Source organism: Hemitrygon akajei, chromosome 16 (genome assembly GCF_048418815.1).
Source record: "Hemitrygon akajei chromosome 16, sHemAka1.3, whole genome shotgun sequence".
Taxonomy (NCBI): Eukaryota; Metazoa; Chordata; class Chondrichthyes; order Myliobatiformes; family Dasyatidae; genus Hemitrygon; species Hemitrygon akajei.
In genome coordinates this window covers 9,891,821-9,918,914 of record NC_133139.1, presented here as the reverse complement: position 1 = coordinate 9,918,914, position 27,094 = coordinate 9,891,821, and the positions used below count along the sequence as shown (strand labels likewise).

Genomic DNA, 27,094 nt, shown 5'->3' with positions numbered 1-27,094 from the left:
CAATGTAAGCTCTGTGTTGCAGAATAAGTGCTGCTCCTACAGAACTGTTGATCCAGCATTTCTGGTTTGGGTAGAACCTGACTGATTTCTGGGGGATAACCTCAATGCACTTATTTGAAATAGTGGCTGAGGGAGACACATTAGCAATGTTTGAAAGCCATCTAGCTTTAGGAACATGGCTTTTAAACATTAGTAAGCACTTGGATAGGAGAGGTTTAGAGGACTGAGCCAAATGCAGGCAGATAGGATTAGCTTACCCCCGCTACACTGTTGGTATGGGCAGGTTGATTTGAAGAGACCTTCCATACTATGGGACTTTGTGATTGAATATTAATGGCATTTCCTTTTGAATACTTTTATTGAATCGCCAAGCTTTCTTCCATTTTATGAATTACAGTTATTTGTAACTTTCTGTTTAAAAAAAAAAAAGAAATTTTCCATATTGGTGTCAGGGTAAGGATCATTGATTATGTTGAAAAAGCTAGGGTACTTGTATATATGATTTAAGAGGATATTGGAATATTTTGGGGTAACCAAATAACCAGCAGCTGCAGAAATTGGCTAAAGAAGTAGAATTTTGTACTCTGTTCCCTACCTGAGGAGGGTTTATTGTCAAGTGTGAGAAACTTTATTTTGCATGCAGAATATTTAATCATATCAGTACATCAAAGATGAGGACCTCTGTTGATCAGGGATGACTATGGATATTCAAAGTTCAAAGAATGTTGCATTCTAGCTATCTACATGTTGATGCGCGAGCCAGGGCAGTAATGTATGGCGAGAAAGCTGTTTTTTTTTATATGCAGCAGGCTCCCTGTGTCCCCACAACTGATGAATCCAAAGGGAGAGCAGATATTGATACAGTTTGACACCAGTGGTGTCACAGGAGTTGCTAGTCAGTATTGAACTCAACGTAGGACTGCTCTGGATTTTGCCTCTGGGTTTACTCCCAGAGTCTTTCCCAAGAGTTGAGTATAGCTGCAAGGCAGTGGAGGTTTGAGATCAGAGTTTCCTTCTCCTAGATGAGCTGCCATCCATGGCTGATGAGTTTCATCTGTCCAAAGCAACTGGTTTTAAGGCACAAGTAACCTGCCTTTGCCCCTTCTGGCAGTAGAAATGGTTCCATTGAGCTTAGTAGCCAAGCCCTAAGCCACACGGCCAGGAGCTGAACTTGGTTGTCAGAAGCTATTTGAGGCACATTTCGTTGGGAGCATTTAATAGGTAGTGGGAGCTTATCCTCATGTAACCTCCCCCCCCCCCCCCCCCCAACCCCAATTATGACAACCTTGAGGAACCTATATCAAGGTAGTACAAGGGAAAAGCAGTAACAATGCAGAATAAGTAGTCATAGAAGCATAGAAAACCTACAGTACGATACAGGCCCTTCGGCCCACAAAGCTGTGCCGAACATGTCCCTACCTTAGAGCTACCTAGGCTTTACCCATAGCCCTCTCTTTTTCTAAGCTCCACGTAGCCATCCAGGATGCCTTTGGCCCACCTAGTCTGTGCCAACTATTAATCTGCCTAGTCCAGTCTTCGTGGACCTGGACCATAACCCTCCATACGCCTCCAATCCATGTACCTATCCGAAGTTCTCTTAAATGTTGAAATCAAACCCACATCCACCACTTCTGCTGGCAGCTCGTTCCACACTCTCACCACCTCTTAGTATAGAGGTTCCCCTTCATATATTCATCTTAAAAGATTTCACCTTTCACCCTTAACCCATATCCTGTAGTTCTAGTCTCACCCAACCTCAGTGTAAAAAGCCTGCTTACATTTACCCTATCTATACCCTACATTTTACAAACCCCATTTCCAGAAAAGTTGGGATATTTTCCAAAATGCAATAAAAACAAAAATCTGTGATGTTAATTCACGTGAACCTTTATTTAACTGACAGAAGTACAAAGAAAAGATTTTCAATAGTTTTACTGACCAACTTAATTGTATTTTGTAAATATACACAAATTTAGAATTTGATGACTGCAACACACTCAACAAAAGTTGAGACAGAGGCATGTTTACCATTGTGTTACATTGTAGCGATGTGCTACACACAGCGTAGTCGTAAGTCATTTCAGGACTAGTTTATTCAAACTTCGCGCTGCTGGCATTTAAATCCCTAGCGCCCGCCCTCTCCGGGCAGAAATGACATCAGAGGTGCATTACCAAAGTCTCCCCCCGCGTGCTGGCTATTTGTGAGCTGGTTCGCCTGCACAAAAAGTGGGTCGCCACATAACCCCCCGCCCCCAGAACCGGCGATACACCCCCCAATGCCCACAGTCTGGATCAGCCTCTGTTTGGGAGGTCTGCCTCTGCGCCACAGTGCCTGAACCTCGACTGGCTGCGCCAAGTCCACATGGGCTGGTTTGAGTCAGTCCACCATGAAAACCTCCTCTTTCCCCCCCCCCCCCACCCCAATGTCCAGAACGTACGTGGACCCGTTGTTGTTGATCACCTTGAACGGCCTCTTGTACGGCCGCTGTAGTGGTGCCCGGTGTCCGCCCCTTCGTACAAACACAAACTTACAGTTTTGCAGGTCTTTGGGTACATGGGTCGGGGTCCGTCTGTACTGTGAAGTTGGTATGGGGGCCAGGTTGCCGAGCCTTTCGTGTAGCCTGTCCAGGACTGCTGCGGGTTCTTCCTCTTGCCCCCTTGGGGCTGGTATGAACTCTCCCGGGGATGGCCAGGGGCGCGCCGTAGACCAACTTGGCCAACAAGGCGTGCAGATCCTCTTTGGGCGCTGTACGAATTCCAAGCAGGACCCAGGGAAGCTCGTCCACCCAGTTAGGTCCTCTCAGGTGGGCCATGAGAGCCGACTTCAAGTAATGGTGGAAGCGTTCCACCACTCTGTTCGACTGTGGGTGGTAGGCCGTTGTGTGGTGCAGCTGTGTTCCCAACAGGCTGGCCACAGCCACCCACAGGCTGGAGGTGAACTGGGCGCCTCTGTCGGAGGTAATGTGGGCCGGTACCCCGAAGCGTGCTACCCAGGTTGCGATCAGTGCTTGGGCGCAGGAATCGGCAGATGTGTCGGTGAGCGGGACTGCCTCTGGCCACCTCGTGAGCCGGTCTACCATCTTTAGGAGGTACCGCGCTCCTCGGGACACTGGTAGGGGGCCCACGACATCCACATGAATGTGGTTGAACCTCCGGTGGGTGGGTTCGAACTGCTGCGGCGGGGCTTTAGTGTGCCACTGCACCTTGGCTGTTTGGCACTGCGCGCACGTTCTGGCCCATTCACTGACCTGCTTGTGAAGTCCGTGCCACGCGAACTTGCTGGAGACCAGCCGGACGGTTGTCCTGATAGATGGGTGCGCCAAACCGTGTATGGAGTCGAAAACCCGCCGCCTTCAGGCTGCCAGGACGATAGGGCAAGGTTGGCCGGTAGCCACGTCGCACAGGAGGGTCTGTTATGAGTGATGAATAGACCTGATGGACAATGGGGTACAGAGTTAACTATTCCCCTCCTGAGAAACACGAACTATTACTGTTGCTATTGTCGTGGTTTCTCGTGTCCCACAAACGACCAGGAGACGCAGAAGATTCTTCAAGAAGTATTAAACTTTAATTTGCAAATCAAAGCTGAGACAGTCATTGAGCTGGTCGCCGATTGCCCTCCGATCCTTGTACATATCATTTTTTATAGCAATCTCCTGGTTTAGTTGCATTAGCATATCCAATCGGTCTACAGTTGCGTATCACAAGTACATCCGCCACTATTGTTTCTACCCATTGACTTAATCATGTTCTAATCTACATCTCTTGGCTACCTCTCATTTACACACCATTATAATCTACATCTCTTAGCTAGCCTCTCATTAACACCCCATTATCTTCTACATTCTTAAGATTTCATTCTACTAAATTGGATACATGCACAGCAAATAGCAAGCTCAAAGCTGACTACATAGTTTTGGTTACACAGCAAACAATGCAACTTTTATACTCTAATACTATGCTGCCCATGAGAAAGAGAGACGGAAGAACAAGTAAGAACATCGGCGACAGATGAGAGAGGGGGAAATTGCTGATTTAACCGTATTGTGACTCCTTTTTGAATTATTTACTGGTTCGCTGCAAGGACAATAGTTTGCTCATAAACTTTCTTCAGTGGACTGAAGGAGTGGCCTTATTTGATGGACACAGTCATTCAGGAGTGATGGATAGCTGAGTCCCCATGAGTAGGGATAAAAAGACAGGTCTGGAGAGACACCCTCCAGACACGCCAGTGGACGCTGATTGAGTGTTGGAAACCACAAGAAAGGTGGGGGCTTCGAAGACCGAACCAGGAGGTCGGTCATTAAGGCTATCAGTGTTAACGCAGGGCTGGTGGGGACTTGTGTGTGTGTCCACTCATGTCAGAGTGACGAGTCCACCACAGAAGAACGGTCTAGCAGAAGGATGGAGAGGTCATAACTGAATGACCACACCGATATGACGGATTAAGAAAGCAAAGGAAGGTTTGCCTGACTGTAGCTGTTACATCTTGCTCGCTCTCTCTCTAACGATTACAACAACTATAACTACATCAGCACTCATGAACTGAACTTTATACTTTTCTATGACAATTTATTTACCCCTAGACATCGATAGAGCTTGCTTATTATTCCTACACTTTTAGGTTTATTACTGCTAACTGGTTTTATATGTATATTTGCATTATTGATATGGTTTTGCTTATTTTTATTAATAAACACCTTTAGAATAGTACCACCAGACTCCAATGGATACTTTTTTCTCTGCTGGTTGGACACCCAGTTACGGGGTACGTAACAGGTCCTATCACCTGGGCCTACAAGAAAGTCCTGCAGCTGCAAACCCGAGACTGCGGTCTTGTAGCTGGGTATCTCGTCGTCTGCCTGCTGCGCCTCCGCCAGTGCTGCATAGTCCACCACCAGGGACAGGGCCTGGACAGCTGGTCTGGAGAGTGCGTCCGCCACGACGTTGTCTTTCCCCGAGACATGCTGGATGTCCGTCGTGTACTCAGAGATGTAGGACAGATGTTGCTGCCGGTGAGCCGACCAGGGATCGGACACCTTCGTGAACGCGAAGGTCAACGGTTTGTGGTCCGTGAACACGGCGACCGGCCTGCCTTCTAAGAAGTACCTGAAATGCCGGATTGCCAGATACAGTGCCAACAGCTCCCGGTCAAAAGCACTGTACTTGAGTTCGGGTGGTCGTAGGTGCTTGCTGAAGAACGCCAGGGGTTACCAGCGCCCCTCGATGAGCTGCTCCAGCACCCCACCGACTGCTGTGTCGGATGCATCCACCGTGAGGGTGGTCGGAACATCCGTTCTGGGGTGCATCAGCATCGCAGTATCTGCCAAGGCTTCCTTGGCTTTAATGAAAGCGGCCGCGGCCTCCTCGTCCCAAGTAATGTCCTTGCCTTTACCCGACATCAGGGTGTACAAAGGGCGCATGATACGGGCTGCTGAGGGGAGGAAACGGTGGTAGAAGTTCACCATACCAACGAACTCCTGCAGGCCTTTGACCGTGTTGGGCCGGGCAAAGTGGCGGATCGTGTCTACCTTGGCGGGCAGAGGTGTTGCCCCGTCTTTGGTAATCCTGTGGCCCAGGAAGTCAATGGTATCGAGACCGAACTGGCACTTGTCCGGGTTGATCGTGAGGTCGAAATCACTCAGGCGGGAGTAGAGCTGGCGGAGGTGGGACAGATGCTCCTGACGACAACTGCTGGCTATAAGGCTGTCGTCCAAATAGATGAACGCAAAGCCCAGGTCGCGTCCCACCGCGTCCATTAGCCGCTGGAATGTCTGTGCGGCATTCGGAGGAACTCGAACAGGCCGAATGGGGTGATGAGTGCTGTTCTGGGGATGTCTTCAGGGTGCACTGGGATTTGATGGTATCCCTGGATGAGGTCTACTTTGGAAAACATTCTTGCCCCGTGCAGGTTTGCTGCAAAGTCTTGTATGTGCGGGATGGGGTAGCAGTCTGGAGTGGTAGCCTTGTTCAGTCTGTGGTAGTCACTGCATGGTCTCCAACCCCCCGCTGCTTTGGGCACCATGTGCAGGGGGGAGGCCCATGGGCTGTCGGACCTCCGTACGATCCCCAATTCCTCCATCCTCTTGAACTCCTCCTTCACCAGGCGGAGCTTTTCCGGGGGGAGCCTTCGTGCATGGGCGTGGAGGGGTGGTCCCTGGGTCGGAATGTGGTGCTGTACCCCGTGTCTGGGCATGGCTGCCATGAACTGCGGTGCCAGAATCGATGGGAAGTCTGCCAGGATTCTGGTGAATTTGTTGTCCGACAGCGTGATGGAGTCCAGGTGTGGGGCCGGCAACTTGGCTTCACCCAGGGAGAATGTCTGGAAAGTCTCGGCATGTACCAGTCTTTTCCCTTGCAAGTCGACCAGCAGGCTGTGAGCTCGCAAGAAGTCCGCCCCAGGAGTGGTTGGGCCACTGTGGCCAGTGGGAAGTCCCACGTGAACCGGCTGGCGCCGAACTGCAGCTGCACTGTGCGGGTGCCGTAGGTCCGTATCGTGCTGCCGTTTGTGGCCCTCAGGGTGGGTCCTGGGTTCCTGTTGTGGGTGTCGTACCCCGTCGGGGGCAAGACGCTGATCTCCGCTCCGGTGTCGAACAAGAAGCGGCGTCCCGACTGTTTGTCCCAGACGTACAAGAGGCTGTCCTGGTGGCCTGCCGCCATAGTCATTAGCGGCAGCTGGCCCTGGCCCTTGCAGGGCGGGCGACAACGGCGGGCTTTTGTGCCCCACCGCTGGTGGTAGAAACACCACTGTTCACTAGCCTCCTCACTCCTGCCTCTGTGTTGTGTGCGCCCCCTGCCGGGCCTGGTCTGGTCTGCTGTTGGGCGCGTGGCCTGGCAATCTGACCGACGGATGCCATGCTCTCCCTCTTGGCTTTCCACATCACGTCTGCCCGGGCCGCCACCTTCCGGGGGTCGCTGAAATCTGCGTCGGCCAGCAGCAGATGTATGTCCTTGGGCAGTTGCTCCAGGAACGCTTGCTCGAACATGAGGCAGGGCTTGTGTCCGTCAGCCAGGGACAGCATCTCGTTCATCAATGCTGACGGCAGTCTGTCTCCCAAACCGTCCAGGTGAAGCAGATGGGCACCCCGCTCACGCCGTGAGAGGCCGAAGGTCCCAATGAGCAGCGCTTTGAATGTTTCATATTTGCCGCCTTCTGGGGGCGACTGTATGAAATCCGCAACCTGGGCGGCCGTCTGCTGGTCAAGGGCACTCACCACGTGGTAGTAACGCGTAGAATCAGAAGAGATCTGCCGAATCTGGAACTGGGCTTTTGCTTGGCTAAACCACACGCGTGGTCGCAGCGTCCAGAAAGTTGGCAGTTTTAGTGAAACTGCGTGAACAGATGAAGAGTCGGTCATCTTTGGTCCAAATCCCGTTTGGACCGTCGGGGTCACCAATGTAGCGATGTGCTACACACAGAACTGAAATAACGTCATTTCGGGACTAGTTTATTCAAACTTTGCGGTGCTGGCATTTAAATCCCTAGCGCCCACCCTCTCCTGGCAGAAATGATGTCGGAGGTGCATTACCAAAGTCTCCCCCCATGCGCTGGCTATTTGTGAGTCGGTTCACCTGTGCAGAAAGTGGGTCGCCACAACATCACCTTTCCATTTAATAACACTTCTTAATAATTTTGGAACTGAGGATACTAATTGTAGTAGATTTGCAATTGGAAATTTTGTCCATTCTTGCTTGATATAAGACTTCAGCTGCTCAACAGTCTGTGGTCTCTGTTGTCTGATTCTCCTCTTCATGATGTGCCATACGTTTTCAATAGAAGATAGATCTGGACTGGCAGCAGGCCAGTCAAGCAAACGCACTCTGTCTACAAAGCCACGCTGTTGTAGCCCGTGCAGAATGTGGTCTGGCATTGTCTTGCTGAAATAAGCATGGATGTCCCGGGAAGAGACGTTGCCTTGATGGCAACATATCTCTCTAAAATCCTAATATACGCCTCAGAGTCAATGGTACCATCACGTACATGCAACTCACCCATGCCGTGGGCACAGATGCACCCCCATACCATCACAGATGCTGGCTTTTGCACCTTTCGCTGATAACAATCAGGATGGTCGTTTTCATCTTTGGCACGGAGAACTCGACGCCCGTTTTTTCCGAAAACTAGCTAAAATGTGGACTCATCTGACCACAGCACACGGTTCCATAGTCTTTCGGTCCATCTGAGATGAGCTCGGGCCCAGAGAACTCGCCGGCGTTTCTGCATAGAGTTGACGTATGGCTTCCTTCTTGCATTATACAGTTTCAAGTTGCATTTCTAGATGCAGCGACTGACTGTGTTAAGTGACAATGGTTTTCCAAAGTACTCCCGGTTATCCTTGCCTTTTATTCTTACAGGAACATACAAATTCTGTACTTTAAAAATTTCACCTTTGAAGGCCTCCCAATTACCAAGCACACCTTTGCCAGAAAAGCAACCTGTCCCAATCTATAAAGTGCTACAGTTACAGAAAGTTCAATGCATGCAGGCAATAAGGTGCAAGACCTTATGAGATAGATTATAAAGTTGAGTCCATCCTGATAGATTGTGAAGTCAAGAGACCTCCAGTGTCCCTGACACTTACAACTGCGAGAAGTGCATCCAGCTGCAGCTTCTAATGAAGCACGTAAGAAGTTGGTGCTGGAACTGGATGAACTCTGGATCATTTGGAAGGCTAAGGGGGTGATAAATAGGACATACAGAGAGGTAGTTACACCCAGGTTGCGGGACACAAGAAACTGGGTGACATTCAGGAAGAGGGGAGGGGTTAAGGAGCCACCAGAGCAGAGTACCCCTGTGCCAACCCCCTCAACAACAGGTATATCACTTTGGAAACAGTTGGGGGAGGCTGGTGACCTAACAGAGGAAAGTCGCAGTGGGTGAGTCTCTGACTCTGAAGGGAAGTGGGGAGAAGAGGCGCGCTGTGTTGATAGAGACTTCTTTAGTTAGGAGAACGGACAGGAGGTTCTGTGGGCAAGAACAAGATTTCTGGATGGTATGTTGCCTCCCAAGTGCCAGGGTCGAGGATATCTCGGATCAAGCCCTCAGCATTCTTAAGTGGGAGTGTGAACAGCCAAAAGGCCTGGTCCATGTAGGTACCAATGACATGGGGAATGATGAGGTTCTGCACAGGGAGTTCAGGCAGTTAGGTGCTAAGTTAAAGGGTTATGATCTCAGGATTGCTACTCATGCCATGTGCTAGTGAGGCCAGAACTTGGAAGATTCTGCTGTTTAATACATGGCTAAGGAGTTGATTTAGAAGGGAAGGCATAAGATTTTTGGATCATTGGGCTTTCTTCCAGGGGGGTGGACGCCTGAACTGGAGGGGAACTAATATCCTTGCGGGAAGGTTTGTTAATGCTGTATGGTTGGGGCTTAAACTAAAATTGCAGGGGATGGGAAACGGAGTGCCAGAATGGCTAGTGGAGAGGTTGTGGAAGCAGATGTTGGGAAGACCTCATTTAGAAATCAGAAAGTTGGAACATGTGCAACTAATGTCCTGAACTGCCCATATTTCAATGCAAGTAGTATCATAGGAAAAGCGGATAATAGTGCTGAGGATGAGGTAGTTGGTTTACAAACAGAGGCGATGCATAGTGAGGAAAGGCTGTTGATAAACTGCAGTCAACAGGATATTGCAACATAAAAGGCAAAATCAGAAAGGGTGAATATAGGACTGAAGGTGTTGTACAGTATATGGAACAAGGTAGATGAGCTTGCAGCACAAGTACAGATTGGCAGTTATGATTTTGTAGGCATCACAGAATCATGGCTGAAAGAAGAATTTAAATGGGAGCTTAATGCCCAAGGATAGATACACATTGTATCGAAGGCACAGACAGGAAAGCAGAGGGGGCAGTGTTGCTCTGTTGGTGAAAAATAAAATCAATTCATTAGAAAGAGGTGACATAGGGCAGTGGTCCCCAACCACTGGGCTGCAAAGCATGTGCTACCAGGCTGCAAGGTAATGATATGATTTGACGATATGAAACGATATGAGTCAGCTGCACCTTTCCTCATTCCCTGTCGCACCCACTGTTGAACTTGACCGCACGCGAAGTCATTACCCACACGAGGTCATCAGTCACCTAAACGCAGTGATACCCTAGCGCCAGGGATCACTGGTTGGCCTCGCGTAACCAGCCGCCTCACACGGTTGGCGAGAAGTGCCGTTGCCACTGGCCTGGTGCGCAGACAGATGGGGGCCGCCTCTAAACCTGTTTAGCACACAATGTTCGTGGGGAACCCGGTGCTAAAATATTTGCAGACGACCTAATTTGGGCTCAGGGTTTCGTAAGTAGCAGAGCAGCTACCTCGCTGCGATCTACTGAAAGTCATCTCTTGAGCCAAACTTTTGTCAGCTGATAGATCCTACCTACCTACAAGGGGGGTGGGCATGCACCCTGTCGCACTCCTCACTCGGTCGCTATCTCTGGACTGCGACCGCTGCGGCCCCGGTATGGGGACCTCCAGCCCTTGTCCTCTCACTGGTGTGTTGCAATGATTTTATATGTTTATACAAGGAAAATATGCGCTGTGTGTTTAATATCGAAACATTACTTAAAATGTTATGATGCTTTTGACTTATAAGTGAGTTATAATTGATTTATCACTATACTCATGCACTGTGTTTAATATTAAATTCGTTAGATAAACCCTTTTAGAAACGAAATTGAGTGTTTTAGCCACTTATAAGTGACTTATCACCTATATTCTGAGAGCAGCTTGTGGTTGAGCCCACTAGAGGATCAGCTATTCTGGAATGGGTGTTGTGCAATGAACCAGAATTGATTAGAGAGCTTAAGGTAAAAGAACCCCCTGGGGGAAAGTGATCATAATATGATCAAATTCACCCAGAATTTTGAGAAGGAGAAGCTAAAGTCAGATGTATCAGTATTACAGTGGAATAAAGGGAATTACAGAGGTCTGAGAGAGGAGCTGGCCAGAATTGATTGGAAAAGAACGCTGGCAGGGATGATGGCAGATCCGCAATGGCAGGAGTTTCTGGAAGCAACTCAGGAGGTGTAACCGTTGCCAACAAGAGAAGTCAAAGCCAACATAAAAACCAAAGAGGGCATATAATAGAGCAAAAATTAGTGGGAAGTTGGAGGATTGTAAAGCTTTAAATAAAACAGCAGAAGGCAACTAAAAAAAGTCATTAAGAAGGTAAAGATGGAATATGAAAGTAAGCTAGCCAATCATATTAAAGGGGATACAAAGTTTCTTCTGATACAAAGAGTAAAAGAGTGGTGGGAGTGGATATTAGATATCTGGAAAATGATGCTGGAGAGGTAGTAATGGGGATAAGGAAATGAATAAGTAAATAAGTAATTTGCATCAGTCTTCACTGTGGAAGATACTACAGGCCAGTTAGTCTGACCTCAGTGGTTAGGAAGATGTTGGAGTCGATCATTAAGGATTGGTCTCAGGGTACTTGGAGGCACATGATAAAATAGGCCGTAGTCAGCATGGTTTCTTCAAGGCAATGTCTTGCCTGACAAATATGTTGAGATTCTTTGAAGAAAAGACAAGCAGGATAGATGAAGAAGAATTGGTTGATGTTATGTATTTGGATTTTCAGAAGGCCTTTGACAATGTGCCACACATGAGGCTGCTTAACAAGCTATGAGCTCATGGTTTAACAGGAAAGATTCAAGCATGGTTAAAGCAGTGGCTGATTGGCAGGAGGTAAAGAATGGGAATAAAGGGAGCCTCTTCGGGCTGGCTGCCTTTGACTAGTGGTGTTCCACGATTCTTTTAACGTTATATGTCTGAGATTTGGATGATGAAATTGATGGCTTTATTGCAAAGTTTGCTAATTATATGATGGAGGGGCAGGTAGTTTTGAGGAAGTAGAGAGGCTACAGAAGGACTTGGACGGATAAGGAGAATGAACAAAGATACAGTGTTGGGAAGTGTATGGTCATGTACTTTGGTAGAAGAAATGAAAGGGTTGACTATTTTCTAAATGGAGAGAAAATACAAAAAACTGAGGTGCAAAGGGTCTCGGGAGTCTGCAGGATTCCTTAAAGGTTAATTTGCAGGTTGAGTCTATGGTGAGGAAGGCAAATGCAGTGTTTGCAATTCTTTCAAGAGAAGTAGAACCTAAAAGCAAGGATGCAATGTTGAGACTTTATAAAGCACTGGTGAGGCCTCACTTGGAGTACTATGAGCAGTTTTGGGCCCCTTATCTGAGAAACAATATGCTGAAAGTGGAGAGGGTTCAAAGGAAGTTCACAACAATGATTCCAGGAACGAATGGCTTGTCATATGAAGAGCATTTGATGGCTTTGTGACTGTATTCACAGATAGCTGACTTCATTGAAGCCTATTGAATGATAAAAGGCCTTGGTAGAGTGGATATGGAGAGGATGTTTACTGTGATGGCAGAGGCTCAGAACAGAGGGACGTCCTTTAGAACGGAGATGAGGAGGAATTTCTTTAGCCGGAGAGTGGTGAATCTCTTGAATTCTTTGCCACAGGCATCTGTGAAGGGCAAGTCTTTATGTATATTTAAGGCAGAGGTTGTTAGATTCTTGTTTAGTCAGCGTATGAAGGGATACGGGGGAAAAGGCAGGAGCTTGGGGCTGAGAGGAAAATTGCATTAGCATTGATGGAATAGCAGAGAAGACTGTGCCAAATTTCTGATATTTGCATGCCAGCTAATCTGCTTCGACTATGTAGAAATTAGATGTTATTTACTCATTTTTGTGCATTACTATTTCACTTCACTTAGCTTCATGAAAGATGTTTTTACTGCTTATTAACTCACAAAATATTTAAATTAATAGGGAATGAAGTAATGAAGAAATGCTTTATTGGAAAGTAATTCAATATTAGTAATTATAATTAGATACAAGTACTGCACTGTTAATACTGTGTAGATTCTGAATTTCCTGACTTTTGGGAATTTTTGTTTTAAATGGATTGCGAAACTTATGATTGTTCTTTGGATTAGAAAATTTCAACCTATTCTCTGCTTTTATGGCTAAAGAACAACTGAGAAGATATGTGCATATGATGATATCTGTCATTGGTTTTTTGTTTCACTTTTAAAATCTATTTTAGTGGCAGCTTTTTTTAAACCAATTTACAAATCTCATTTAAATTACTCCAGTTTTTGTAAATATTTACAGGGGAAAAAGCTCCTGCATTTTCTTTAGGAGACTACTACTCTGAATTAGTATTGACTGAAGGTTCCATTTCAGTTTCATATTATTATCATCAGGCTTTTGATTGCAAGGGCATGGACTGATTGCTGGAAATGTGTCCTAGTGGTCATTGTTCATCTACAATGTGCAGTTCAGGGTGTTCCACTGTGGTATCATGATAGTCAAGTCATACTGCTGGTAGATATCTAAAATATACACTGAATGGGTTCTGAATGGTAATATGGTGTAGTGATATGTGATGTTTTTAAATTCCTTCTTTTTCTTGGTTGGAAGAGTTAAGGCTAGTCTTCAACACTCCTGCCATCACACTGAACTCATTTGTATGGGTCCAGTCAGGCCCTTGAATTTGGGGCTATTTTGCAAATCAGATGTAAGTTAACTAAATCAGAAGAGTGTGTTTTTGGAATTATCCTATGGATATTACAGATGTCTTTTCCTTGGTAAAATGAATAGAAGGTTGAATAACTCAATTTTCATCTTGTTATATTGTAATTTGGTTTACAGATTCATTCCTCTTCTTCCAGGATGTTTGGTGAACATTTTTTAACTAAACCCTGTAAAATGCATGGAAATAGGCAGCAGGATAGGCTTTTTTTTGCTTTTCCCAAATTTTCTGCAACTGTTCTTCTGGCAGGAGTCATTTTCTGTAAACAAACTATTGAATTGGTTTTCTTTTATTCTAATGCCAGGTAATAATACATTGTGGCTACCCACTTTCTGCGCAGGCGAACCGGCTCACAAATAGCCAGCGCGCGGGGGGAGACTTGGTACAGCACCTCTGATGTCATTTCCGCCTGGAGAGGGCTGGCGCTAGGGATTTAAATGCCAGCACCGCGAAGTTTGAATAAACTAGTCTCGAAACGACTTACCGACTGTGTGTCGCTATTTCAGTGCTGTGTGTAGCATATCGCTACAACACCATGCTTGTTCCCTGCTTTGGAATTGAGTATTCCAGTTACTTCAATATTAAATTCTGATTTGAGAAAATGACAATTATCCAATTAAATATACATGAAACAAAAAGACATACTTTTCGTGCAAACACGAGGAAATCTGCAGATGCTGGAAACTCAAACAACACACTCAAAATGCTAGTAGAACACAGCAGGCCAGGCAGCATCTATAGGGAGAAGCACTGTCGACGTTTCGGGCTGAGACCCTTTGTCATACTTTTCGTCATTTGTAGGGATGAGAGAATGAATTTGCTAATTTTCAGCCTGGTAGACACTTGACATTAAAGGCAGTTTGGTTTTATTGTGTCCAACCAAGCTGCAATCAGTTCACTGAGCACAGATTAATAATCACATGTAATCACATGTAAGATACGGTAGTATTGCTTTTTTGAACCAGGCATATCCAAAATAGTACTTGATTGTTGCATCTTAAAATTCGTCAAGTAAATTTGCATGTTTCATACCTTTTACTGGTTTTTGAAATTTTTACAGTCAACAAGAAAGAAAAACTAGAAACAGAAAGTGAAATTGGGGGTTTCTGATGATCTGCCTTGTACTCCATGTAGGCATTGTATTTCCCGTTGAGCTATTTGTACAAGGAAGTCAGAATATTTAATTGGGCAGTAAGAAATTACTCATCACCAAACTTTAGCAGAATTTCCAGTCACCTAGACTTGTGTGAAAATTGTTAAGTGGCTGTTGGACCTGCATTACTTAGCTAATTGAAGAGCATCAGAATTGCATCTAAATTTATAAATGCACATACGAGGGGTGATTGATATGTTCGTGGCCTAAGGTAGAAGGAGTCAATTTTAGAAAACATTTATTTTTCAGCATAGTCCCCTTCTACATTTACACACTTAGTCCAGCGGTCGTGGAGCATACGGATCTTGGACCTCCAGAAAGTGTCCACAGATGGGCGATTGATAAATTCGTGATCTCTGGTAGAAGGAGATGAGTTACACAGCTCTCGTTACATGCACATGCAGGTCAACTCTTTGAGTGATTATGCAGAAAGTTTGAAGTTAATAACTCATCTCCTTCTACCTTAGGCCATGAACTTATCAATTACCCCTGATGAGTTATCAACTTCAGACTTTCTGCATAATCACTCAGAGTTGAACTGCACGTGCATGTAATGAGAGCTGTATAACTCATCTCCTTCTACTGTAGGTCACGAACTTATCAATCACCTCTTGTAGAATGAATCGGATTGAAGGATAAAAAAGTCTATTTGAATAGTTACAGTTTGGGAAAGGTTACTTATAAAAGCACATCTCATTCTCAAATTTTCAAAAATTTTTGCCATTCTGCGCTCAAGTGGCCACCTTTTTAAGTACACATTGGAACCTGGTGTGGTCTTCTGTTGCTGTAGCCCATTCAATTCAAGGTTCAACATGCTTTTCTGCACACCACTGTTAAAATAGGTGGTTATTTGAGTTATGGTCACCTTTCCTGTGAGCTTGAAGCATTTTCCTCTGACCTCTCTCATCTCACAGAACTGCCAATCACTTAATTTTTTTTTGTTTTTCACACCATTCTCTGTAAACTGTTGTGTGTGAAAATCCCAGTTTCAAACACCCCAACTGGCACCAAAAATCATTCTATGGTCAAAGTTACTTTGATCACATTTCTTCCCCGTTCTGATGTTTGGTCTGAACTGCAACTGAACCTTGTGACTATATTTGCATGCTTTTATGCATTGGTTTGGTGGTTAGAAATTAGAAATTTTCATGAATGAGCCAATAAAGTGGCCACAGAGTATTTGGAATGTCATTGTATTTTGGTAGATAATTTTACAGTTCAAGTTGTGAAAAAAATTTTTTTAATAGAATGTATTTTTCTGGACAATTTCATCTTTTGTTATATTTTTCTATATTTTTGCTTTATTTTTGATTTAGATTCACATTCTATGTCGTTCAGTTTAAGTTTTAAGGAAGACTGTTCCAGTACTGTGTGTTTTGTGTCATAATTCTGATAAGATTTTCTTTTGTTGTTAATGAAATCTTAGAACAATTTTTTGTCTTCTCCCTTCTGTTTCTCATTCTCTTCAATCACCTCTTGTGTGCTTACTTTGTTTTCCTTATCTATCTGTGTCCTTGCATGGAACTTGGAGCCAGAGTTGAAGGATTAATTCTTGCTCTTCCTGAAAGGGTTAGTGGCATTGTATTGCTTGTGTATATGATATAGAAATGCCTTGCCCTCTCTAGACCATAGGTGATTGGCTGGATTGGTAGATAATTTGGAAGTTGAGTGTGAGAAAGAAGTGGTAAGATCAAAAGCCTAGAAACTTGTGATAAAACTAGATACAACCTAATAATACTATGCTATTTTTATGACAACAAATACTTTGCAGTGCATCCACGACCATCTTAGACATTACTGATTGCAGTTACTGGCATGAGATTGCTGTCCATTTGGGAGAAAATAGAGCTTTTACTGCTAGCTCTGAGTTACTTTTGGAACTAGCTTAGATGGAAATCTTGGTTGGTGTGGGCCATTTGGGAAGTAAGGCCATTTCCATACTCTATGACTCTTTGCTAAAAGGAGATGAGAGATTTAAAAAAACATGCATTTGACCATCTTCTTGGCTACACATGAGAGATTCCACAGAATAAATTGTTGAATTTCTGGGCTAAAAAGATCAATTGAAATTATATTGTTAAAATATAATTGTTAAAACATGTTGTTAAAATATATTACATTGTCAAATATTTATCTTTGCGGCAAGTTCAATAGTAATTAAAATGAAACTCTTGTGTTTAGCCCTGTGCTTCATAGATTCAGCTGCAATGGAGCAGTGATAAATTTGCTTAAATCCATTAAACTCTGCCTTTCATCAAGTAAAATTGTAGTGTGACCTTTTTGTCAATATAAAAGTTGGGGTATTACGTTGCAATTGTACAAGGAATTGGTGAAACTGCATTTAGAAAATTGTGTTCAGAATTAAATGCTGCAAGTGATGAATGGAATGATTTTAAAATAATCAATTGGTATACTTGACTGAAAGCAGTCATATTTTACCATGCTCCCATCCTCATTTTATGTCAGAACAAATTAAGGTATTTAAACACATCTGAAGTAGGAGTTGCTGGTTTGTTTTGGCTCATGCCAGGTCATACCTCATTGAAACCACTCAGCTACTTTGGATAGGTTGTACATTATTCCTTTTTTTTAAAAGCTCATCACTTTTGTTTTTTTAAGCTGTATTTATTTTGCCCCTGATGGATCAGAGTTGCAAATTGCACCTCCCCCAATAATGGCTGTTCATCCTCTTGAGCATTATTCTGCAGCCAAGTAATTTAGTTTATGCAATATAGTTCATTCTGGTGTCTGCATTACACCAATGCATTTACTCTTTGCTGCAGATGTCACAATACCATTTGGCAGTGCAATTATCCTCCCTTTATTGTATCTGCGCTTCGGACTTCGGCCTCAGAAGTCATATGCGTGCCCACAGTTGTTGACTGCACAACACATTAGTCTTCCTCGGACTTCGAGAGACTACTACTATCCTCCCTTAGAGTCCTGTTGCATCAAGACAGGAGACTGGTTACTTGATATGAGGACTTGAAGGGTTCAGATCGGGTTTATGTTTCAATAAAACACTTAACTGGGGCCTTGCAATGCTGGCATGGCTTAGTTCTTTATCCAAACCAGGATGATTTGCATGTGTCGCTCAGTACTTTATCGATGCTTATTGTTTTGTTCTCAAGCAGATCAATACCTGTTGGAGATTGTTAGGTGGATGAGTGCTTAGATTTAAATTGACTGTGGTTTTTATTTTATACACAAACAATATCAAATGTCTGGCTGAAAGAAACAAAGATTAGATAGCATTTCTGGAAGAAATTAAGGTTAAACTTTCAACCATTTTATCAGAGCCCTTCCTATTTACGGATAGACAAATGGGGAGAATATCTGAAATATTGACCCCCCCCCCCCCCCCCCCGGCTGTTCTTCATATATGCGTTTTAATCTGCTAAGGATTTTCACTAGTTTCTATTCTAATTTCAAATTCTAGAATCTTCAGCAATTTTTTTTGCTATTTGATTTAGATGAATTCAATGTATTTGTTCACGTTCAAAGTTTTGATTGCTTAGCATATGCTAGTGGTCAGTGCTGTGCCTACAGTCTCCTTGTGAGATGCTTACCAAGAACAGTTTCTCTGTCTGATCCTGGAGACATTCAACATTGCTTTTCTTGCCCCACTGTTTTGTTACCACTTTCTTTAGTTCAGCTGATGGTTATAAGTGGATTAGGCAATGGTCAGTCCAACAGTCATCAGAACCTATCATGGTGCATTTCCTTGTGGGCACTTACCCAAATGATGCCATGGGCTGGGATCATTTCAGGGCCTGAAATGGGATGCTGCCTTGAGGTGTGATAGTAGTCTGGTGAAAGTCAGAAACCTGACACAAACTTGGTGATTCTTGCAGTGCATCACACTTCAGTCTGCAGGAGTGACCCTGGGTTTCAAGTTGCCTGTCGCTCTAATTCTCTATCCCACCAATAGGGTGTCATAGTAAGGCATCAGCCATTCAGAATCAGTTAGTTTTATTATCACTGACATATGTTGTGAAATTTGCTTTATGGCAACTGTGTACTGTGCATTTACTGAAAGTTGCAATAAAAATTAAAATAAATAGTGCAAAAGGAGAATAGTGAGATACTGTTCATGAATTGATGGACCGTTTTGAAATTTGATGGCAGAGGGAAGAAGCTGTTCCTCAGATGTCTTCAGGCTTCTTTACCTTCTCTGTAATTGTAGTAATGACAAGAGGGAGTGTCCCAGATGGTGAGGGTTCTTAATGATGGTTGCCACCTTCATGAGTGAAGAGAAAACTTTCCTCACCCAGAGGGTGGCAAATTTTAACTTAAGGGGCTCAGTTGCTGAGTGTATTCAAATACATGATCAATCAATTCTTAGATATCAAAAGCATCCAGAGGAGGCAAGGTTAATGCATTTTAGTGACACTGAGTTAAGTAATCAGCTGTGATTTTATAGAACCGTGGAACATGCTTCCAGAGCTTGTTTCCTTCAGCTTTTGAATGTGCAATTTTACACGGTTGAGATGAGCATGCTTTTGAACTGCGCGTGAGCTAACAATAAGCCTGTTATCTCCTGATGTTCACTGAAGATGTGTTTTTGTAGTTACTGTAGGAATTAAGAGTCTCAGATTTTTATTTTACCCATTATAAGGTGTGTGTCATTTTGCCATTGCACTGAAAGAAAACTGAACTTTATCTACAGATTAGTTGCAAGCTCACTTCACCTTTGCTTGTCTTACATGTAGATATTTTTGACTTGATCGAGTTTCATTCCCCACGGATACCTCAGCAGGGACCTGCAGCTAAGAGCAGGGAATTGGCACATCAGTAGAAATTTGTGGAGTAAATGGTGTTTTTTCTGTGTTGATTTTTGAGTGGGAGCTGGTTATGCTTGGAAATCTGCAACCAGTTCATTGAACACATTGTGGGTATGATCTCTGACCAGGTTCAAAATTATTCAGTTGAAAATAATTCCAATTCAGTATTTGCTTGTGAATTGAGGACAATTATACCTTGTTTTATTTTAATTTTGATCTCAAGTTTGTCTTCGTTCAGTGGGAAAGTGTAACAAATAAGTACATTCTTGAGCTTAGCAAAAAGGTTTTGAAGGAACCTTGAAATGAAATCATTACCTGAGGTAGATAGTTTCCTCATTCAGAGATGTTTTTGTAGGATGGTCTAGTGAGACATCAGCAGCTGCGTATTTGGGATCTCTGATACTGCAAACAAGTTATCTTCAGAAACCAAGTGGTCTCTAGTCATTCGTGCATACTGCAAGCATAGGAGGTGATGTGAGTAATCGCTGCAAAATTAAAGTCCAGAAAGACATGAACAAGTATATTTTATTCTTGTTGAGCAACCAGAAATGTGGTAATTATAGTTATTTGTTAATCTAACTTTACATATTGGAAAATAGCTTGTTATACTTCAGACGGACCATACAGTTGCTAGATAATGCTTAAAATGCTTAATGTGTAGCTAAGCCAACTAGTATTTTAGAGTGTAATGCAAAATATAGTGCAAGCTTATGCTTTTCTGTAATAGCAATAGAATATTGAAAAATACATTTGCTTTTCCTTTAGGGTAGTCACAAAATTAAATGTTCTTTTGCTAAAGCTCATGGATTTAGACAAAGGTTTCACCTAGTGTACTAAAACATTTGTTTACTGATAAATTAATAGAAAATGGATTTGTTAAGCAATTTTGTGTAGGGTTGTGTATTTAGTAAAGGATATTTATATCAGGCTATTGCTTCATAACTTGTTTATTTAGAACATCTTATTAAATTAAGCAGTTTTTTTTATTTGCAGCAGTAATACCCATAGAGGTATTCAGAAAGCAGTTGGTAAATAATTTTGCATTTTGTACATTGTGTGCAAAGTGGGTGGTCAGTAGTAGCTTTGAGCGCCTACCATACAAATTCTAATTTGGCATCATAATTGTGTGATTGAAAAACCTTTTGGTCAATAGCGAATGAGTTGTATTTTTTTTATTATTGGTGATGTATGTCTTACCCTTACTGAGAAATGCATAGAAATGAAATCCTAGCCTGACTGCCACTTGCTGTCTTCAGATGTTGCTTTCCCTCTTACGCTATTAATCAACAAATGAAGAATGATCCTGAGATAACTCAGAAGACTGGCATTATCCGTGGAACCATACATCAGTGCATTAACTTTGATATTGGGGTGTATATATTTTTAAAAATTATTTTGCTTCCAAATTTGGTTTTTGAAGCCAATTGTATGGTTGTCATTATTACTGTATCTGAGCTTTTCTTGTTCCACATCAAAGGTGGACATATGTTCATCTTGGTCTGTTTCTGACTTGATTCCAATTACATTTTACACCGGAGCATACATTAGAAACATAGAAAACCTACAGCAGCACAATACAGACCCTTTGGCCCACAAAGCTGTGCAGAACATGTCCTTTACCTTGGGCAACGGAGGCCATTGCCTGTCCCTTTAGAACATTCTTTGTGGCTTTGGCAGAATGGGTTTTAAAGTTTGCTGAACTGAGTCATTTAGTGTAGTTTCTTTATTCAATTTGCAAGTACGTAAATTTTCCTGAAGATGTATTTTCCAGCACACTAAAAAAAACTAGGAAATTAAGATGTTTGATTTATACATTTTATAGCATGATATATCTTATTGTGTCCATACTTGTTAAGAAAATTATTACCCCTTGGTGCAAAACTTCTCGAGTACTACCACGTCAGGTCCTCAGCTGTGTGTATTATAAATGTGTTGGTTTCCCTCTCCACGACCACTCCATAGCTCTTAAATGGTAAGAAATGAAAATTCTCTTCTGCTTTTCTGTCTCAACTTCGCACCTCCTAGTAATTGACCCCTCTGCTGCCGAAAATAGAGATAATTTTCAGCCGACCTAACTGTGCCTTTCGAAACTTTATACATCTCTATTAAATTTCCCCCACCAACATCATGGTCTCAAAGCAAGCGCTTGCCATTGAAAGCTGAAGTGAAAAAATAAGGCTCTGGAATTCTGTACCCAAGAAGTTCAGCCGCAGAGTTTCCGGGGCAACCTGATAGAATGTTGGATATTAAGTGAAGGGATATGGGGCTAATATAGAAAAATGAAACCTCTGCATTTGCAGTACTTACAAATTCCCAACCTACAGTTTTAAAAAAAAGCAAAACTTGTCTGGTTTAATTTAACGTTTTGGTAGTAGATATTGCATGTCCTTTCTCTTCAACGTACTGTAAAATGTCATTTTAGAATGGTTATTGTTTTTCACAGCCCTGGTCCAAGATGGCTCCTTTAGCTAATTTATACATGCGGAGCCCATCTCTTATAATAAGATTGAGAGGTGGCGAAAAGATGTAGGAGCCGTACTGTAGTGGTCACTTTGGATTGAAACTTGACTGATAATTGTATATCTCAATCCATAATGGAAAATCAGTTTTTACAAATTTACCATTTGTGAAGATTAATGGAACTTGTGGGAGCTTGTCTGTCTTGCTGCTTGCTCTTTAAAAACAGAATCAAATGCATAATTGTTCTTATCCTGCATTGTAACCTAATAAAATTAATATAGTTGGCATATTTAATGCACGTACTGATCTCAATTAAACAGTTAAAAACTGTTGAGGAACTAAAAGTTGGTTGGGAAAGTCCCTTGAATAAATGATATTGACCATCTTCAAAAATGGATACATTTAAGTTTCAGTTTAAATTTTTATCAGGCACTTACTATAATTGTGCTATAAATAAGTTTGGCTGCAGGTAAAGATGTGCTGGTGCATTAGCTTTTTTTTTAGCTGAATAGTTATACCAGTGGTTCTCAACATTTTTCTACTCATGGTCTTCTTGTGACTTCCATTTAACTCTGCGGACCCCCCCCCCCCCCCCCCCGAAGCCTTTGTGGGCCAACTACTAATTATTCTAATATACAGTCAATATTTACATTTAACACATTATAGATATTGAATGTTAAGTGTAATGTTACAGATATGTATCAAAAATGAAACTATTTCAAAACTCTGAATAGGATGCTTTGTAATATATATAATATTCTTCCAACCAACAATGAAAAACACTCTATTGTTACTTTGGGTATTTAGTGAGATCCTCGCAGCTGATGCAAGTTATTGAGTCCTAAAGAAGGGTCTCAATCTGAAACAGCAACTATTATTCATTTCCATAGTGCCTGACCGAGTTCCTCCAGCTGTTTGTGTGTTGCTGTGAGTTTTTGAATAACCTAGTTGCAACTTGGTTGCAATCAGATTGTGATTTGGGAGTGATGTGGAGCATGGTAGCCTAGACGCACACAGGCTAAGCTGTTTTTCTGCTTCATTTGCATCATCTAACATTTTCCGATTCATTTCATTCAGGGTTCCAATTAAAGTGCATATATTCATTTATTTTTTATATATTTTAGTAATATTTTATTAAAACAGTAAACTTGTCATAGCCCATTCAGAAATTCCTGCTTCCACAGTTTTTTTTTGTTTTTACTTGTCGCTATACAAAATCCGGCCTGGGTGTCCTTATGCCCCACATTCAGTATGGATGAGCAAACACGAGGAAATCTGCAGATGCTGGAAATTCAAGCAACACATAAAATGCTGGTGGTACGCAGCAGGCCAGGCAGCATCTATAGGGAGAAGCACTGTCGACGTTTCAGGCCGAGACCCTTCGTCAGGACTAACTGAGAGGAAAGATAGTAAGAGATTTGAAAGTAGGAGGGGGAGGGGAAAATTCAAAATGATAGGAGAAGACCAGAGGGGGTGGGGTGAAGCTGAGAGCTGGAAAGGTGATTGGCAAAAGGGATACAGAGCTGGAGAAGGGAAAGGATCATGGGATGGGAGGCCTAGGGAGAAATAAAGGGGGAGGGGAGCACCAGAGGGAGATGGAGAACAGGCAGAGTGATGGACAGAAAAAAGGGAGGATTTTTTCCTTTTTTTTCCCTCTCTCTGCCTACCACTCTTTGCCTTTTAGATATTAATTTTTTGGTCCCCACCCAATGGCAGACAGACTTTGGCAAATTTATCACCTCATGTGTGGCACCTTGTCAAAGGCCTTCTGAAAATCCAAGTAAACAATATCCACCGAAGTTTGAATAGGTCCATAATAGGTGGGAGAGTTATGGTGGGCTATGTCCAGGTGCAGCTAGGTGTCACTAGGCAGAAAACCAAGCTGGCTTGGTTTAGGTAGGCAGAAGGGCCTGTTACTGTGCAGTAGTGCTCTAGGACTGATGGACTGTGGAGAAAGATTTAAAGTTGGGGGGAGCTGGGAGATAAAACGTACGACCCTCTAATATTGATGTTGGCTTTACTTTTGCATTTAAGTGAACTGAATGAGCAGAACATTTATGGTTCAATAAAATGTCAGTTAAATTCCTCATTCATATACCTCATCATTGAAATCTTCCCACAGCCTATGGACTCGCTTTCAGGAACTCTTAATCTCATGTTCTTAATATTTATTGCTTATTTATTGTTATTTTTGTATTTGTACAGTTGTGGACTTTTGTACACTGATTGAATGCCCAAGATGGTATGATCTTTCATTGATCTATTCTGTTTATCACTCTATTATAGATTTACGGAGTATGCCCACAAGAAAATGAATCTCAGGGTTGTATATGGTGACATATATGTACTTTGATAATATTGTACATTTACGTTGAATGTTGATTTTGAATTCAGAAATATCAGTTACCTCCTTTCTAAATTATGATTTTAAGTTGATTTGTTATTAGGAATTGATTTCTATAGGAGGAGGGAAAAGCAAATCCAGTAGTTAAAATAGATAGTGTAACTGTACTTTCATTTCAGCTTTGACTTATGTTGAATGTGATCTCAGTAGTTTCTATTGGTGCTACTGGTTATAGAGTACTTTGAAGTGGATGAAACTTGTAGATTAATTCAGTAGTTTTCTACATTTGCTTGAACTTTTTAATATTTACAGTGCTTTAATCTGTCTTTTAGAACCTGGGTACGATCCTTACAATCCAGAACTTCCTAAGGGTTCGTCCAGAAATGGAGAGGAGATCTCGGGTGACCTTACAGAATCTAGTTCTCTAGAGTTGGAACTTGTCAACAAAGCAATAGAGGCTGTTAAGAATGAGGTTGAACAAGAACAGAAAAAACTGTCAAGATATGAGGACCTTCTTAATGCAGAAGAAGAGTCTGTCCTTTCAGCATCATCTACGCAAAAGACAGTTAGCAAAATCAAGAACTGCACAGAGATTTTGCCTAATGATAAGTTGATAGACTCTTTAGAATATAGTCCAAATGATTACCACCTAAATAGTAACATAGAATACACCCCTACTCCACTTTCTGTTACTGCCTCTTCCAGTAAATATACGTTGGATACAGATGATGAAGCTGATGCAAGAGTTAATTCTTTGAAATATGTCCCAACGCTTGTGACAAAGCCAGTCAAAAATGCGGCCTCTGCATCCAGTAATAAATATGTGATTGACAACACCAAGCCATGCACTGATCTGGAGTATGATCCTTTGCTGAACTATTCAGCCCGGCTGATTAAAAGAAAGATAAAGGAACACGGGACCAAAAGGCCCAGAGGGAATGCCTTGGAAGAGCCTTATACACCTTCAGCAAAGAAACATTGCCATCGCTTGAAATCAAGCAGCTATGACATGGACGCAGAGTTCTCTGACTCTGGAGATGAACTAAGTAATAACCATCAACAATGTTATGGTGAAAATAAGTCAGATCTATTGTCTCTAAAAGCAAAACACCTAAAAGAACAGTCCGTAAAGGAGAATTGCAATCAGTATGATGTAGATGTTAGCGGTCTTGATAGCAAAAAAGAGGACAGAAGGAAACAGAAGTTAAAATCCGGCAGTCAATCATCTAAAATTTCACATTACAGCAAGGAAGAACTTGAAAGAGGATGCAAAGAGAAAAAGGACAAAGATGGTGGCACAGATGGTTCAAAAGTGAAGGCCAGAAAGTTTAAAGTTGATGACATTAAAAGTAAATCACCCCACCTACAGAAAGTTGGTCGTAAGGAAAAAATAAAATGTGTAAAGGAAAGTGTAGAAACTAAGCGAGAAAAACAAGGGGAGAAGTTAAAAACCAGAAAGAATGGTGATAATACATTTGTTGAAAAGAAGCACAAAGATTCTGGGAAAAATGAGACCAAAGAAGAAAAGCAAAAAATTAAAATTGATGAAAGTCCTAGTAGAAAAATGGGTAAAACAAAGGTGAACAAATTGGATGGGGTAAAAAATGAAAACAAATCCAAGTTTAGATCAGGCAGTTTTTCAGATAGTTTAGGAAAAGTCAAATGCCACGATGACAAGCTCGTAACAAGACAGAAATTTGACAAAAATAACAATGACGCAAAATGTAAAACATTGATACATAAAAATGGGGCTCGTTTAGATAGTAAAATCAAAGGCAAGGAGTCAAAATCTGTGACAGATAAAGTAAAACACCAAGACAAAAAATTGAAGCCAGCATTGACAAAGCGAACGCTCAGTCATACAGACTTATTTGGTGATGACAGCAGTAATGATGAAAGCACTGTTAAACCTGAGACTGCAGTGAATTATGAGTCTGATTCAGACACTGACAGAAATCCACAAATCAACTCCAGTTCCAGTGAAGATGAAACCGAGGGAAATATTGAACAAGCAGCCTTTTCTTCTGAGGATGATATCGATTATCTCAGTTTAGAAAAGGATTTTGAATTTGAATCTGATCCTATGGAGGAATGTCTAAGGATTTTTAATGAGTCTAATGAAGTGAAGAATGAAGATAAGGGCAGAATTTCGAAACAGGTAAGATTCTAATTGTCTTTTAAATAAATTTAATAAAATCATATTTTAAGGGTCATCATCATTATGTACTTTGTATGTTGTGGGCAATCATGGTCTTGACCATGATTGTATTTGGCAAATTTTTCTACAGAAATGGTTTTCTATTGCCTTTTGGGCTGTGTCTTTACAAGATGGGTGACCCTCAGCCATTATCAATGCTTTTCAGAGATTGTTTTCCTGGCATCAGTGATCACATAACTAGGACTTGTGATATGCACTAGCTGCTCATATGACCATCCACCATCTGCTCCCATGGCTTCATGTGACCCTGATTGGTTAGTGAGGTGGGAGGGGGGGGGTGTTCTAAGTAGGTGGTCAACTTTGCCCAAGGGTGACCTGCAGACTAACTGAGGGAAGGAGTGCCTTACACCTCCTTTGGTAGGGATGTATCTCCAACAGCCACCCAAGGGTTACACACACAAAATGCTTAGGGTTTTATGTTTTTTTTAATCATGGGCAAATATAATTTACTCTGATTTCCTTGGGCTTTACATAAACTCTATATTAAAGTTCAGGTGAAGTAGTTCTGGAATATTTATCACTGTCTCTGAGTTGATTATTCGGGCAATTGGTAGATTGATTAGGTTAGAAGTTTCTTCGA

General features: G+C 42.4%; 1 protein-coding gene across 1 annotated transcript in view; it reads left to right on the top strand.

Moving 5' to 3' along the window:
- rexo1 (REX1, RNA exonuclease 1 homolog) overlaps positions 1-27,094 on the top strand; it is an 81,507-nt gene that overhangs the window by 7,076 nt on the left and 47,337 nt on the right. Inside the window, exon 2 of the mRNA XM_073068210.1 lies at positions 24,629-26,454. Within this exon, the coding sequence (XP_072924311.1) occupies positions 24,629-26,454 (1,826 nt within the window). The remainder of the gene's footprint in view (positions 1-24,628; positions 26,455-27,094) is intronic.